General features: G+C 46.5%; 1 protein-coding gene across 2 annotated transcripts; it reads right to left on the bottom strand.

Annotated features, from left to right (window-relative positions):
- Positions 1-3604: 3604 nt before the first annotated feature.
- LOC119884421 (protein quaking-B-like) lies at positions 3605-12197 on the bottom strand. Of its 2 annotated transcripts, XM_038694822.1 has the most exons (5): positions 11880-12197; positions 11464-11600; positions 10644-10760; positions 9669-9758; positions 3605-3838 (listed from the first exon to the last, which is right to left on the bottom strand). In XM_038694822.1, the coding sequence occupies exons 2-5, from the start codon at positions 11575-11577 to the stop codon at positions 3668-3670; spliced, it is 492 nt and encodes a 163-aa protein (XP_038550750.1). In that variant the 5' UTR covers positions 11578-11600; positions 11880-12197; the 3' UTR covers positions 3605-3667. The 2 variants fall into 2 exon arrangements, with proteins under 2 accessions (XP_038550750.1, XP_038550751.1); XM_038694823.1 differs by lacking the exon at positions 9669-9758 and having other exon boundaries at positions 3653-3838; positions 11880-12183.
- Positions 12198-15938: the final 3741 nt, after the last annotated feature.

Here is a 15938-nt window from a genome sequence, read left to right as displayed (position 1 = left end):
GACAACAGTGATAGACTTTTCAAAGTCAGGTCACTTATTGATTCACTCCTCCCCAAATTTCAGGCTCTCCTCTCAAGACCAAATGTTGTCTACAACAAATGGTCCATTCAAGTCTGAAGCATATATCCCAAAGAAGCCATACAAATGGGGATACAAGATCTTTGTGCTTTGTGACACCAAAGGACTACCAGACATTGGGGCAAGTGGAAACATTGCGCTAAAGCTTGCACAAGTTATCCATGGGGCTGTCAATCATCGGCTGTACTTTGACAACTGGTTTTACTCCTTGGATTTGTTTGTTGCTCTTGCAAACAATGGGATACCAGCTGTTGGGACTGTACGGCAGAATCGACTACAAGGGTGCAGTTTCAGTGCAGACACAGAAATGAAGAAGAAGGGAAAGGCACACTTGAAGAGCAACAGGTTGTTGACAATGTTGAAATAAGAGCAGTCAAATGGAAGTCCGTTCAGATGCTGTGGGTCACTGGCCAGTGGTTGAAAGTGAGCGACAACGCTGCAGACTCCCATTGCAAGGGCCAGACTGTAATCAATGTGCAAAGTGCACCGTTCACCTGTGCCTCAACAAAAACAAGGACAAGTAAGACTATTTGATGCAAAGACACTTCAAGGGACATGGTCATTTTACACGACTCAGTTTCACAAGACAGATGAAAGCTCAGTAATTGCTTGTATCCTGAGAACTTTGAAATCTAAAAGCAGGCCAGTAAAGTCTGAGAAACCCTGCCCAAGTGACTCATGCATACACTAAATGTTTAATGTATCTGCTAAACAATCTCCCAATGAGCACATTAAGCAACACTTTAAATCCGCCTGCCGTGCGGGAACACATTTTGTCTAATTCCTCTAGATTTACCGGTGTAACCTGCATGGCTACAGGAGAGGAAAAGGGGGAAAAAGTGCTGACTCACGTTAACTTTGAAGCGCCCGTTCAGTCCAATGTGTCCGTTCCTTGATTATTTATCTTCCTTTAGTCTGTAAGGGTCCACCCATCAAAAGAATCAACACAGCTTTTCAGAAAGATTTATCCAAGTAGTGAATCCTGTCGTGTGAAGTCTGTCGCTCTCTGTCTGCTAACTTCTCTCATCCTTGTGAGGTTGCTGCCTTCAAACTAAAAGCCATAAGCCGTCTGTCGGAGATACATCAAATGAACGACGTGTATTTGATAATACTAGATAATTTTTACATAAGTATTATTCTGTTTGAAATAAAGAAACTGTTTCTAGTAGTTTCAGTTTTGTGCAAAAAGAATTAAAGGCCTGTCCCATATGGACGCCTGTCCCAAATAAAGGCAGGGTCAATTCAGTGATTTTAGCAAATAAAAGCCCGGGCTATTATTCAAAGTTTTACGGTATTATAGTTTGTTTGTTTGTTCACTATGCACTGGAGAAACAAGGAGAGCGTTAAACAGACAGAGTTGGAGCAAGTAGGAGAGTGTTAAATCCTCTCTTTTTAGTCTGTAGTTCATTATCTTGTCATTTCTACCTATTTACCTGTAAGAGGCTGAAAGAACATTTTGTTAGGGAGTGGGAGAGCGTTTTGTTTCTTGCTGTTGTTGTTTGTAAATTAAAGTTTAGAAGTTCTGATAACTTTGTGACATGAATAAAATCTACATACCTGAGATGGGAAAATTTTTTTAATTTACCATTTTGTAAACTTTTCTACCGTAAATGCCTGTTTGTCGCTAATTTGCATCATACCTAAATTTATGTCTATTCTATGTGCTATAGACAATTAACAATCTCAACTTAATTTAGCATCAACTTGGAAGCAGAAACACACATCATTATTTTTTTTATATAATTGCAAATAAATTCAGGGGTTGAGGGGTTAAGTAAACAGTAAATACAAACAGTGGAATGTTAAATGACCAATGTTGTAATGTTGCATTAACATGACAACTTGGAGGTGATGAAAAAGATTTTAGAAAATCTAGCGGTGTTGGTAACAGGAACACACTCCTCATGCTGATAATCCTGATACAGTCTCCTCCAAAAGTATTAGAACGGTAAGGCTAATTCCTTTGTTTTGTTTGTCTCTGAAGACATTTGGGTTTAAGATCAAAAGACGAGTATGAGACAAGAGTTCAGAATTTCAGCTCTCATTTCCTGGTATTCACATCTAGATGTTTAAACAACTCAGGACAAACCACCCTTTGTATTAGACCACAGTATTCTTAGGTGAGCAAAAGTAATGGAACAAATAATCTTAAAGTAAATAACATTTACTATTTGGTGGCAGAACCCTTGCTTGCAATATGTGCCTCCAGCCTGCGACCCATCCACACCCAAACTGTTGCATTCTTCATTTGTGATGCTGTTCCAGGCTTTTACCGCAGCTTCTTTCACTTCTTGTTTCTCGGGGTGTTTCTCTTCAGTCTCCTCTTAAGGAGGTGAAATGAATGCTGGGTTAAGGTCAGCTGATTGACTTGGCCAGTCTAAAACCTTCCACTTTTCCCCCTGATGAAGTCCTTTGTTTCGGCAAATGTTTCTGTCCACTTCTGAATTCATTCTGCTGCGACCATCATCAGTTCTATCATCAAAAATATTAATGAGATCATAAGCAGTTCCTTTCTTTCTCCACACGTTGCTAGAGATTAATCTTGTTCTCATCAGTCCATCAGACTTTTGCGGCTCATCTCTGTACAGATTCATCTGGCCTTGCGATTCTTCCTGCTGATGAGCGGTTTGCATCTTGTGGTGCGGCCTCTATGTTTCTGCTCTCTGAGTCTTCTTCCAGCAGTGGATTGTGATACCTTCACTCTGCACTGTGGAGGGCGTTGCTGATGTCACTTCCCGATGTTTTGGGGGTTTTCTTCACAGCTCACCATATTGTAGGGGCGGCTGTGGCTCAGGAGGTAGAGCGGGTTGGCCGTAATCGGAAGGTCAGCGGTTCAATCCCTGGTTGCATGTTGAAGTGTCCTTGGGCAAGAATTGCCCCTGGTGGCTGTTCCGCCAGTGTGTGAGTGAGTGTGAATGTTAGTTTCCGTTTGAGCACTTAGGCTCAGTGTATGAATGTGTGTGACTGGTGAAAAGACTAGAAAGTCGCTATACAAGTACAGAGCATTTACATTTCCGTCATCAGCTACTGTTGTTTTCTTTGGACGTCTGTTGCTCAGTACACCAGTAGTTTCTTTCTTTTCAGGACGTTCCAAATGGTTGTGCTTGCTCAATAAATGTTTTTCAAGTGCGTGAATGAATCCAAAATGACCCTTAAAGAAGGCGGGTCAGCGGGCAGAAGGGTAGTGGGTATGCGAGTGTAGCCCTGCAGTCTGTGTTGTAGCTTCACCACTGTTGTTCCGAGTTGTCCGCACCTCGGGACGTTCGGATCATTTATCACCATTGATGAACCACACGAAGAATATTAGATGAAAAATAGACCCGTGAGGAACCGCGACGTACGTGCAGTTTAGGCCTCACGGCATGCACGCAAGACTCTGCACAAGACTGGAGAATGGCAGGCGACAGAGAGAAAAGGGTCAACAATCAGTCAGTTTATCTGTAAATGTTAGAATATAGACTGCAGCAGCTCTGCCCCCCACAGTCAACACTCACTGACTGGACTATCAGTCGACTGTAGGCAAGACTTTACAATTCTGATTCGACTGTGTGAATCCTTAGTCGGGGACAGCCCTAATATCTAAATAGATCTACACATCAGAGGTCAGGTGACTCACTGCGGGCACCAACAGCTTGGTGACTTCCTCCACCGCTCGTTTGAGTTTGATCTCGGCTCGATTCTGAGCTTCTTCCACCGTGATGAGGACGTGAAGGTCCTCGTTCAGGTGCTCCCAGTTAGGCTTCCCTCGGTTCTGCTCCTCCTGCACACAGACAAGTAGAGAGACAGACAGGTAGAGACAGACAGTAGAGAGACAGACAGGTAGAGAGACAGACAGGTAGAGACAGACAGGTAGAGAGACAGACAGGTAGAGAGACAGACAGGTAGAGACAGACAGTAGAGAGACAGACAGGTAGAGAGACAGACAGGTAGAGACAGACAGGTAGAGACAGACAGTAGAGAGACAGACAGGTAGAGACAGACAGGTAGAGAGACAGACAGGTAGAGAGACAGACAGGTAGAGAGAGACAGACAGAGAGACAGACAGGTAGAGACATACAGTAGAGAGACAGACAGGTAGAGACAGACATTAGAGAGACAGACAGGTAGAGAGAGACAGACAGAGAGACAGACAGTAGAGAGACAGACAGGGAGAGACAGACAGGTAGAGACAGACAGGTAGAGACATACAGGTAGAGAGGTTGAAAGGTAGAGAGACAGACAGTAGAGAGACAGACAGGTAGAGACAGACAGGTAGAGACAGACAGGTAGACAGACAGACATTAGAGAGACAGACAGACAGGTAGAGACAGACATTAGAGAGACAGACAGACAGTAGAGACACAGGCAGACAGTAGAGAGACAGACAGTAGAGAGACAGACAGGTAGAGACAGACAGGTAGAGACAGACAGTAGAGAGACAGACAGGTAGAGACAGACAGGTAGAGAGACAGACAGTAGAGAGACAGACAGGTAGAGACAGACAGGTAGAGAGACAGACAGTAGAGAGACAGACAGGTAGAGAGACAGACAGTAGAGAGACAGACAGGTAGAGAGACAGACAGGTAGATACAGACAGTAGAGAGACAAACAGTAGAGAGACAGACAGGTAGAGACATACAGGTAGAGACATACAGTAGAGAGACAGAAAGGTAGAGAGACAGACAGTAGAGAGACAGACAGGTAGAGACAGACAGTAGAGACAGACAGGTAGACAGACAGACATAGAGAGACAGACAGACAGGTAGAGACAGACATTAGAGAGACAGACAGACAGTAGAGACACAGGAGACAGTAGAGAGACAGACAGTAGAGAGCAGACAGGTAGAGACAGACAGGTAGAGAGACAGACAGTAGAGAGACAGACAGGTAGAGAGACAGACAGTAGAGAGACAGACAGGTAGATACAGACAGTAGAGAGACAGACAGTAGAGAGACAGACAGGTAGAGACAGACAGTAGAGACAGACAGGTAGAGAGACAGACAGGTAGAGACAAACAGTAGAGAGACAGACAGGTAGAGAGAGACAGGTAGCGAGAGACCGTAGACAGACAGGTAGAGACAGACAGGTAAGAGAGACAGGTAGACAGACAGACATTAGCGAGACAGACAGTAGAGAGACAGACAGACAGTAGAGAGACAGACAGGTAGAGACAGACAGTAGAGAGACAGAGAGACAGACAGACAGTAGAGAGACAGACAGGTAGAGACAGACATTAGAGAGACAGACAGACAGTAGAGAGACAGAGAGACAGACAGACAGTAGAGAGACAGACAGGTAGAGACAGACAGGTAGAGACAGACAGTAGAGAGACAGACAGGTAGAGAGACAGACAGGTAGAGACAGACAGGTAGAGACAGACAGTAGAGAGACAGACAGGTAGAGACAGACAGGTAGAGAGACAGACAGGTAGAGAGAGACAGACAGAGAGACAGACAGGTAGAGACATACAGTAGAGAGCAGACAGGTAGAGAGGACAGACAGAGAGACAGACAGTAGAGAGACAGACAGGTAGAGACAGAAAGGTAGAGACAGACAGGGAGAGACAGACAGGAGAGACAGACAGGTAGAGAGACAGACAGGTAGAGAGACAGACAGGTAGAGACATACAGGTAGAGACATACAGTAGAGAGACAGAAAGGTAGAGAGACAGACAGTAGAGAGACAGACAGGTAGAGACAGACAGGTAGAGACAGACAGGTAGACAGACAGACATTAGAGAGACAGACAGACAGGTAGAGACAGACATTAGAGAGACAGACAGACAGTAGAGACACAGGCAGACAGTAGAGAGACAGACAGTAGAGAGACAGACAGGTAGAGACAGACAGGTAGAGAGACAGACAGTAGAGAGACAGACAGTAGAGAGACAGACAGGTAGAGAGACAGACAGGTAATACAGACAGTAGAGAGACAGACAGTAGAGAGACAGACAGTAGACAGCAGAGACATACAGTAGAGACAGACAGTAGAGAGACAGACAGGTAGAGACAGACAGGTAGAGACAGACAGGTAGAGACAGACAGGTAGACAGACAGACATTAGAGAGACAGACAGACAGGTAGACAGACATTAGAGAGACAGACAGACAGTAGAGACACAGGCAGACAGTAGGAGACAGACAGTAGAGAGACAGACAGGTAGAGAGACAGACAGTAGAGAGACAGACAGGTAGAGACAGACAGGTAGAGAGACAGACAGTAGAGAGACAGACAGGTAGAGAGACAGACAGTAGAGAGACAGACAGGTAGAGACATACAGGTAGAGACATACAGTAGAGAGACAGAAAGGTAGAGAGACAGACAGTAGAGAGACAGACAGGTAGAGACAGACAGGTAGAGACAGACAGGTAGACAGACAGACATTAGAGAGACAGACAGACAGGTAGAGACAGACATTAGAGAGACAGACAGACAGTAGAGACACAGGCAGACAGTAGAGAGACAGACAGTAGAGAGACAGACAGGTAGAGAGACAGACAGTAGAGAGACAGACAGGTAGAGAGACAGACAGTAGAGAGACAGACAGTAGAGAGACAGACAGTAGAGAGACAGACAGTAGAGAGACAGACAGGTAGAGACAGACAGTAGAGAGACAGACAGGTAGAGAGACAGACAGGTAGAGACAAACAGTAGAGAGACAGACAGGTAGAGAGAGACAGGTAGCGAGAGACCGGTAGAGACAGACAGGTAGAGACAGACAGGTAGAGAGAGACAGGTAGACAGACAGACATTAGCGAGACAGACAGTAGAGAGACAGACAGGTAGACAGACATTAGAGAGACAGACAGACAGTAGAGACACAGACAGACAGTAGAGAGACAGACAGGTAGAGACAGACAGTAGAGAGACAGACAGACAGTAGAGAGACAGACAGACAGTAGAGAGACAGACAGGTAGAGACAGACAGTAGAGAGACAGACAGTAGAGAGACAGACAGGTAGACAGACAGACAGGTAGACAGACAGAGAGTAGAGAGAGATGAATGTGTCAGTGATACTGATCAGCTGTTTGAGGAATAGGTCTGCATCTGAATCTGGATCAATAACAATACAAAGCTGGTCAGGTCAAAGCGAGGCTGTACTCGCTACTAAAGGTGCATCAGCTAAACCTGGGTCAGGGTCTGAATACTGAGAGAATCCTGTTTCTGCTTTGTTGTTATGGGGGCTGACAGACTGATGAGGGGAAAACAGGAATGTGAGTGATTTCAGCAAAAACCTGCAACCTAACAAAATGCTGTTCCAATGTCCTACTGTCCATGTACTGAGGGATTTAACCCTAACCAAGAAGCTTTAGGTCTAAACCGGACCAAGCCGGCTTTCGTTAACCACCAACCTTTGTAGCGTCCATGTTTCCACTGTACAACTTAGAGCTCATGAACACACCAACATAGGAAGAGGGACTTTCCAACTCAGGACCTGGACTGTCCGAGGTGCCTGTGAATGCACCAGGGTGACGAGACCAAGAGCCCGAGGAGCCCAGAGGATAACCAGGATAACAATATACCAGCAGGACGTCAGTCCAGAAACAACTCTCACATTTCTCATCCATCTGGTTTGGTTATACCTTCTGTCTCAAGTGTCTCTGTTAGTGTAGCAGGTGGCTAACCTCATTACCTCACACACACAAAGATAAACACACTTGTTTTCAGCTGTTTGACCTGAAAGGTCAAAATCAGTGTCGATTTTGTGTCTCTTGGTGGTGGTCGAACCACCACCACCGAGACACAAATCCACCACAAAAAAACAAACCAACCAATACAAGGATCCACCACTACGACACAAAACCACCACAGAGATAGAAATCCACCACACAGATACAGAACCACTACAGAGACACAAATCCACCAAATAGAAAAAACACTACTGCCACACAGAACCACCATCAAGAGACAAAAACACCACCAAGACACAGAACCACCAACAAGAGACAAAAACACCAAGACACAGAACCACCCAAGAGACAAAAACACCACCAAGACACAGAACCACCATCAAGAGACAAAACACCACCAAGACACAGAACCTCCACAGAGAAACAGAACCACCACCAAGACACAAATCCACCACCAAGACACAGAACCACCAACAAGAGAGAAAAAACCACCACCAAGACACAAACCCACCACCAAGAGACACAGAACTACCATTACGACACAAAACCACCCAAGAGGGACAAACCACCACCAAGGCACAAATCCACCTCCAAGACACAAATACACCACTGAGACACAGAGCCACCACCGTGACACAACAACACCACACAGACACAGAACCACCACACTGACACAGAACCACTATTAAGACAGGCACACAACCACCACGTTGACACAAATCCACCACAGAGAGACAAACCATCACTAAGACACAAAACCACTACTGAGACACAGAACCACCACCAAGACACACAGAACCACCACAGAGATACAAAAACACTACTAAGACACAAAACTACCACCGAGACACAAAACCAACAGCAGGAGACTGAAAATCACCACCAAGACACAGAACTACCAACAAGAGACAAAAAAACACCATTAAGACACAGAATCACCACCAAGACACAGAACCTCCACAGAGAAACAGAATCACCATCAAGACCCAAACCCACCACCAAAACAAACACAATTCCACACAGAGAGACAAACCACCACTAAGACAAAAAACCACCACTAAGACTCAGAACCACCACCAAGACACAGAACCACCAAGACACACAACCACCACTAAGACTCAGAACCACCACCAGGACACAGAACCAACACAGAGACACAAAAACACCACTAAGACACAAAACCACAGCTGAGACACAGAACCACGACAGAGACAGAAATCCACCACAGAGAGACAAACCACCACTAAGACACAAAACCACCACTGAGACACAGAACCCTCACAGAGACACAAATCCAACTCAGAGAGACAAACCACCACCAAGACACTAAACCACCACTGAGACACAGAACATACTATGACACAAAACCACCACCAAGACACAAAACCACCACTGAGACACAAAACCATCACTTAGACACAAAACCACCACCAAGATCCAGAATCACCACAGAGACACAAACCACCACAGAGAGACAAACCACTACCAAGACACAAATCACCACGAGACACAGAACCACCACTGAGACACAAAACCATCACTTAGACACAAAAAACCACTAAGACACAAAACTACCACCGAGACACAAAATCACCAGCAGGAGACAGAAAATCATGACAGAGAAACAGAACCATCAAGACACAACCCCCCCGCAGAAACACAGAACCACCACTGAGTCAGAGACCCACCACTAAGAGACAAAAACACCACCAAGACACAGAACCACCAGAGACACAAATCCACCACAGAGAGACAAACCACCACCAAGACACAAAACCACCACAAGAGACGAAAACACCACAAGACACACACCCACCACCAAGACACAGAATCACCACCAAGAGACAAAAACACCACCAAGACACAGACCCACCACCAAGACACAGAACCAGCACCAAGATACAAAACCACCACAGAGACACAAAACCACCACAAATCCCTTGTCCAGGCATGAGGAAGGAAAGTGACGTTTTTATTACCGCAGGTGCAAGATGGGATGGGGATTCTCTGTCATCTCTAAATCTTCCAGCACAATTCCAGAATCCTCTTTCATCCAGTATAACATATGTCTTCATTCAGCAGCCCATTCGTACAGAATTGAAGTTGGACATGGAGAGGCCTCCTTTAGATACAGAGAGCTGCAGTTTTTCCAATTTAAATATTGGTCTTTTTTTTTTAATCCCATATGAATTCAGATATCTGTGCAAATTTCTAAAACATTTTGTTATAGGATACAATATTCTTGGTAATACATTCATTTTATCAATGCAATCCTACAAATAATAGAGAGCCGAAGCACAGACCATCTTTGTAAGTCATTCTTAATCTTGCTATTACTGGTAATGTATTATTTGGTTAACTGCTTCAACATCCAGGACAAAGATATCAAGAGATTTGAGACCATCTCTATTTATCTGGAATGAATATTTGTTTATTCTCTCTTAGTCTGTCTATTGATAGTTCAACTGACTTCCAAAATTAATATTATAACCTGGAAAACTCCTGAATCTATTAACAAACAAAATCAGTTCTGGCAGAGAGGTGCTAGAATTAGTGAGGAACAACAAAACATCATCTGCATACAAGACAATTTTATGCTCATCTTGCTTAGTTTTTCTGCCTTTTTTCCAAAAACTGCCAATCTTTATAATCTCCAAAGCTTATTCTTGCTTTAGTGATAAAAAACATAAAAAAAAATAGTAAGTAATGTTCTGTTGGCGTCTTTCTCTCCCGCTACCTGCCACTCGCTTGAATGCTAAAATGAATGCTGGAATATCTGCGCCGGCTAGTTCAGACAAGTTACCACCCGATGCAGCCTGGGTAAAATGGGAGTGTCAATAAAACTTGGGAATGTTAACCGTTCTTGGTGAAATATAAACTAAAAGTAAAAGTGTACTAAAAGTACACAGGTACACAAGTGCGTAGGTGTGTGTGTGCGTGTGAGCTTGCGTTACCTTTTTCCTGTCTCTCATGGAGCCCCTCCCTCTCACCATGATCTTACATCCTGTCTCCGCCTCCAGCTGCTTCGCGGTCAGACCTCGAGGCCCCAGAATCCTCCCCACAAAGTTAAACTGGGAGAGAGAGATCACACTCTGGTTACGGTGACAACCAGCCAATCAATGAGCCAGTATCCCCCTCATTGAGCCGATCAGCTGGCTTCTGGAAAATCCAACAGCACTCAAACGCAGCATCAAAACTCTCAGTAATCATTGATCAGTCACCAATGACTTGCTAATCAGCTGGCATTATAAAGTTTTCGCTGACATCTGTCGATCACCACCTGATGCATGCTGGGTAAAACGGGCGGAGCGAGAACACATCAGGTTATTTGACTGTACTTGGCTAGATGTTTGAATTTGACTTTTGAATTGGAACAGTACTAGGGCTGCAGACTGATGACATTTTACAAGAACACAAAAACAGACAAGAATGCAGACTGAGAAATAGTCTAGGAGTTTATTATTATAGGATATGTTTAAATAAAGTTTATAAGTATTGGAGTTTATATTATACGACATGTTTAAGTAACGTTTATTAGTATAGGTAGGTCTATGGGGAAAGGGTTTTTGGGGCTCGCTTTACATCATGTGACCCAGATTGGCTTCAGAGTAGGGATGTTCCAGGGGGCGTGGTCTCATGTAGGACGAGGGGGGGGTCCATGTTAATGTCTAGTTATATTTTGAGGTGGTTTAGCTTCAATGTGACTCCTCAACACACAAAGATGAATCACTAATAATCAGTAAACCTGTCAATATAAATCCTGTTAGTGCTTACATCAGGATGCTCCTTGGTGGGGACGTAGAGTTTCTCCTGCAGCTGGACGTTTGGACCGACGGCGTCCGGCAGCTCGCTGATCCTCTCTGAGCCGTTCAGAGTGTCGATGTACATGTCCTTCCTCACACGGCTGATCTCTGAAACACACACATTAACACAACTATAATAACATGTTCCAGCTGTTTATCTCTACCACGTTATTTAGATATTAGGGAAACCTCTGACTTCACGTCTCTAAACTAAACAGCACAGTGTATAATGTGACGCTGTGGTTCCCATCAGCCGATAACTGTTTCAGTCCCCTTCCCATGTCAGCTAGCATGGCGTACACCCGGGTCTCTGACTCAACTGCTGAAACTGAGAGAGTCAGTGTTGGCAAGCCAAACAACTGTCACAGTATTCCTGTCTGAACTAACATGGAGGCTGGCTCGCTGTCACCACAGTGACCATGAGGTTGTCACGCTGCTCGGTAAAATGGAGCAAACTGGGAAATGAATTCCTGCTGACGACGCAGACAACAAGTAGCTTCTCTGACCAGTGTCCCACTTCTTCTCTGATGTCACCAGTCACAACATCAGCTCACAGCCGAGCTACGCCATTGTCTGTTTAAAGTAAAGATTAAAACAGAAATAAAGAACCAGGAGCCCCGCCCGCTCTGTCCGAGGGAACCAGGAGCCCCGGCCGCTCTGTCTGAGGGAACCAGGAGCCCAGAGTGATCTGTCTGAGGGAAGGAGGAGCCCGGAGTGCTCTGTCCGAGGGAAGGAGGAGCCCAGAGTGCTCTGTCGAGGGAAGCAGGAGCCCCGACCGCTCTGTCTGAGGGAACCAGGAGCCCGTAGTGCTCTGTCTGAGGGAACCAGGAGCCCGACGCTCTGTCTGAGGGAACCAGGAGCCCGGAGTGCTCTGTCTGAGGGAACCAGGAGCCCCGACCGCTCTGTCTGAGGGAACCAGGAGCCCGGAGTGCTCTGTCTGAGGGAACCAGGAGCCCGGAGTGCTCTGTCTGAGGGAACCAGGAGCCCCGACCGCTCTGTCTGAGGGAACCAGGAGCCCGGAGTGCTCTGTCCGAGGGAAGGAGGAGCCCGGAGTGCTCTGTCCGAGGGAACAGGAGCCCGACCGCTCTGTCGAGGGAACCAGGAGCCCGACCGCTCTGTCTGAGGGAACCAGGAGCCCCGACCGCTCTGTCGAGGGAAGGAGGAGCCCAGAGTGCTCTGTGAGGGAAGCAGGAGCCCGGAGTGCTCTGTCTGAGGGAACCAGGAGCCCCGACCGCTCTGTCTGAGGGAACCAGGAGCCCGAGTGCTCTGTCTGAGGGAAGGAGGAGCCCGAGTGCTGTCTGAGGGAACCAGGAGCCCCGACCGCTCTGTCTGAGGGAAGGAGGAGCCCAGAGTGCTCTGTCTGAGGGAACCAGGAGCCCCGACCGCTCTGTCTGAGGGAAGGAGGAGCCCCGACCGCTCTGTCTGAGGGAACCAGGAGCCCGGAGTGCTCTGTCTGAGGGAAGGAGGAGCCCCGACCGCTCTGTCTGAGGGAACCAGGAGCCCAGAGTGCTCTGTCTGAGGGAAGGAGGAGCCCGGAGTGCTCTGTCTGAGGGAACCAGGAGCCCGACCGCTCTGTCTGAGGGAAGGAGGAGCCCGGAGTGCTCTGTCTGAGGGAAGGAGGAGCCCCGACCGCTCTGTCTGAGGGAACAGGAGCCCAGAGTGCTCTGTCTGAGGGAAGGAGGAGCCCGGAGTGCTCTGTCTGAGGGAAGGAGGAGCCCGGACGCTCTGTCTGAGGGAAGGAGGAGCCCGGAGTGCTCTGTCCGAGGGAACCAGGATCCCCGACCGCTCTGTCTGAGGGAACCAGGAGCCCGGAGTGCTCTGTCTGAGGGAAGGAGGAGCCCCGACTGCTCTGTCCGAGGGAACCAGGAGCCCCGACCGCTCTGTCTGAGGGAAGGAGGAGCCCATAGTGCTCTGTCTGAGGGAAGCAGGAGCCCCGACTGCTCTGTCCGAGGGAACCAGGAGCCCGGAGAGCTCTGGACTTCACACTTCCAGTAACAGCAGTAATCTCTAAACTGTTTCTGAGCAAAACCTCTGCAGGTTAAACTAAACTAACTAAACATGTTTACTGCTGAGGGACCTGAACAGACTCATTAGAAATCGGTTAAGTTTGTGAGCCCTGAAACCAGACCGGACCCGGACGTACAGCCGATCTATTATTGAGAATCAATATCTCATGATGGAGTGTTTCTATTTTATCCTGCGCAGCTTTTCTAGCATTTATTGTACCGGTTTAGCGGCACAGGAAACTCACAGACCAATCGCATGTACTCCAGTCATCTCATGTGATGCTGCTCAGCCAATCAAATCTGTGCAGTCCGAGAGCCATTGCCAGAGCCGTTAACGGCCCCGAGTCCGCGAGTGAGATACACAGAGGAAGAGATGAGATGAAAGATACTTCACATGGCTTTTAACCAAGAACGTACAGATTCTCATGTACATTCTTCCCACGGAGGTTCAAAACCAGAGTATCTCATGGATCTCCAATCGTAGCCAGAGCTCAGGTTTCTCACTGGACAAGAGAAAGTAGGAAGTGGGAGCTATATAAGAGGGAAAGAAAGAGGAGGCATTAAAGTGTGAGAGTGTTAATTGCAAAATTGGTTGAGACTGAACTTCAATCACTCAAAGCTACAATTTTGTTGTTATTTTTTTCTGAAATTACGCAACAAATAAAAAAATTTTATTTTCAGATGCACATTTCCAAAATGTTTTTTAAATGCCCTTTAGATTACTTAAATTTAGAATTATTCTTATAGTTTTTTTATCAGTAATATTGTTGAGATAGGATCTGATTTGACCTTTAAATACAGTCTATGGGTCAGTTGTTGAGTAAAAACACACGTAGGTCCAGCTAGGCTAAACGTTATGGAAGGCCACTGAATGATAACGCAAGTTGATGTTCGGTTGACCTTGCTTCATTAACTTCTGTTCTCTAAATGGACCTCTTTGAATTTTAATTGAATTCCCCTGATCTAGTGTTGTGAACGTAACACGAACACGATGACCACCGTGTCCAGCCAATCAGAGTCCAGGATCCTTAATATCAAAATATTGCATAACTTACATGTATACATATTCTGAATAGGGAGGACAGACGGTTTGAAAGAGAAGCGCAGAGAAACCATCTCTCAACAGGGGGAGAGGTTTGAGACACCACCTCTCCTCCACCTTCAGCGCTGGCCTTTATTCTTTCAGGAGACCAACGCTCACATGTGGCCTCATGTGAGAACGACGGTCGCTCAGACTCAGGTGACTCCGACGACCACGACTGTCGTTCTAACAGCCAGCAGCACTAACGAACCAATCAATGTCCACCGACTCGTTCGTCTTCAGTGCCCTTGACTTCAACCTTTTTGGATATGTAGGTCATTGGTTTCCGTTGTAAAGCTGTAGTAGTAATTGGCGGTGATAACCTGATGGACTAGTTCATCCACATCAGGATGAGGCGGGAACGTCTGGCTGAAGGCCTCCAGAATACCTCCAGCATCTCGGGGGAGGTGGAGACACGGACTTAGAATGAACCATGTTCTTAACCTCCTTGTGGAGGTGGTGGATCGAGGTTTTGTTCAGAAACCAAAGAACTGCTGGTAGAAAACAGGCCGGTGTCTCAGTCCTGAAGCAGCAGGAGGTTTCAGGAGGACTGCAGTTTCTGAAGAACAAAAACTCAGTTCAGGGAAGTGAAGAAGGACTCTCAGCTGGCTCAAAGGGAATGTGACGAACCATCAGACAACTCAAGAGGGGGGCAGCACTGAGGCCGGACTGCTTCAGCAGGGAGGAGAGGTTCTGACCCAGAATGAAGATGCATCAGAAAACCCGAGAGAGACCCGACTGATAGGAGGCTAGCTGGGAGAATTTTATTCTAGAGAACAAATATTATCTGAGGGCCCTCTTCATATCAGGTCCAGCAGGTCCAGACCGGACTCTGTAGGTTCTGGTGGTTTGAAAGCAAAGGCACAAGGCAACATTGCAACTCTGATGGTCTGGCAGGGAACGGATAGAACCGGGCCACTATGTGCAGAGCTTAGGAGAGGGAACAGGTGTGTAAGTGGGCGGGCAATCAGGTGACCGTCTGGTGGACGGGTAGAAAATGGCAATGAAGGGGGGAACAGGGACGTGGCTGGAGTGGAGAGACAGTATGTGGCCCTGTGAGGACTGGATCACAGAGGAACAGAAGAGTTCACTGTAAAACAGTATTTATTTTAAGACGTAGGCGTCTTTGTTCCAGCTCAGAAACATTCGTCCTTCAGTCTCTGGGTTGCACTTCTAATGAAGCTGTTCTTTAATCACTCTGTTGCCTGCAGAGCCCATTACAGCACCGACGCCAGCACAGGGAATTATGGGTAAATTGATTTTGCTTCCACACTTCATTTCATTTTAGCTTCTGAATTCATTTTTAGACCAATTAAGTGATGAATAGCTGCACTGAGTGAAACTGAGAGAGACATACAT

Source organism: Micropterus salmoides, unplaced genomic scaffold (genome assembly GCF_014851395.1).
Source record: "Micropterus salmoides isolate LMB-PRFRI ecotype aquatic unplaced genomic scaffold, ASM1485139v1 Ms_hic_scaffold_3426, whole genome shotgun sequence".
Taxonomy (NCBI): Eukaryota; Metazoa; Chordata; class Actinopteri; order Centrarchiformes; family Centrarchidae; genus Micropterus; species Micropterus salmoides.
This window is presented reverse-complemented; position numbering and strand designations above follow the sequence as displayed.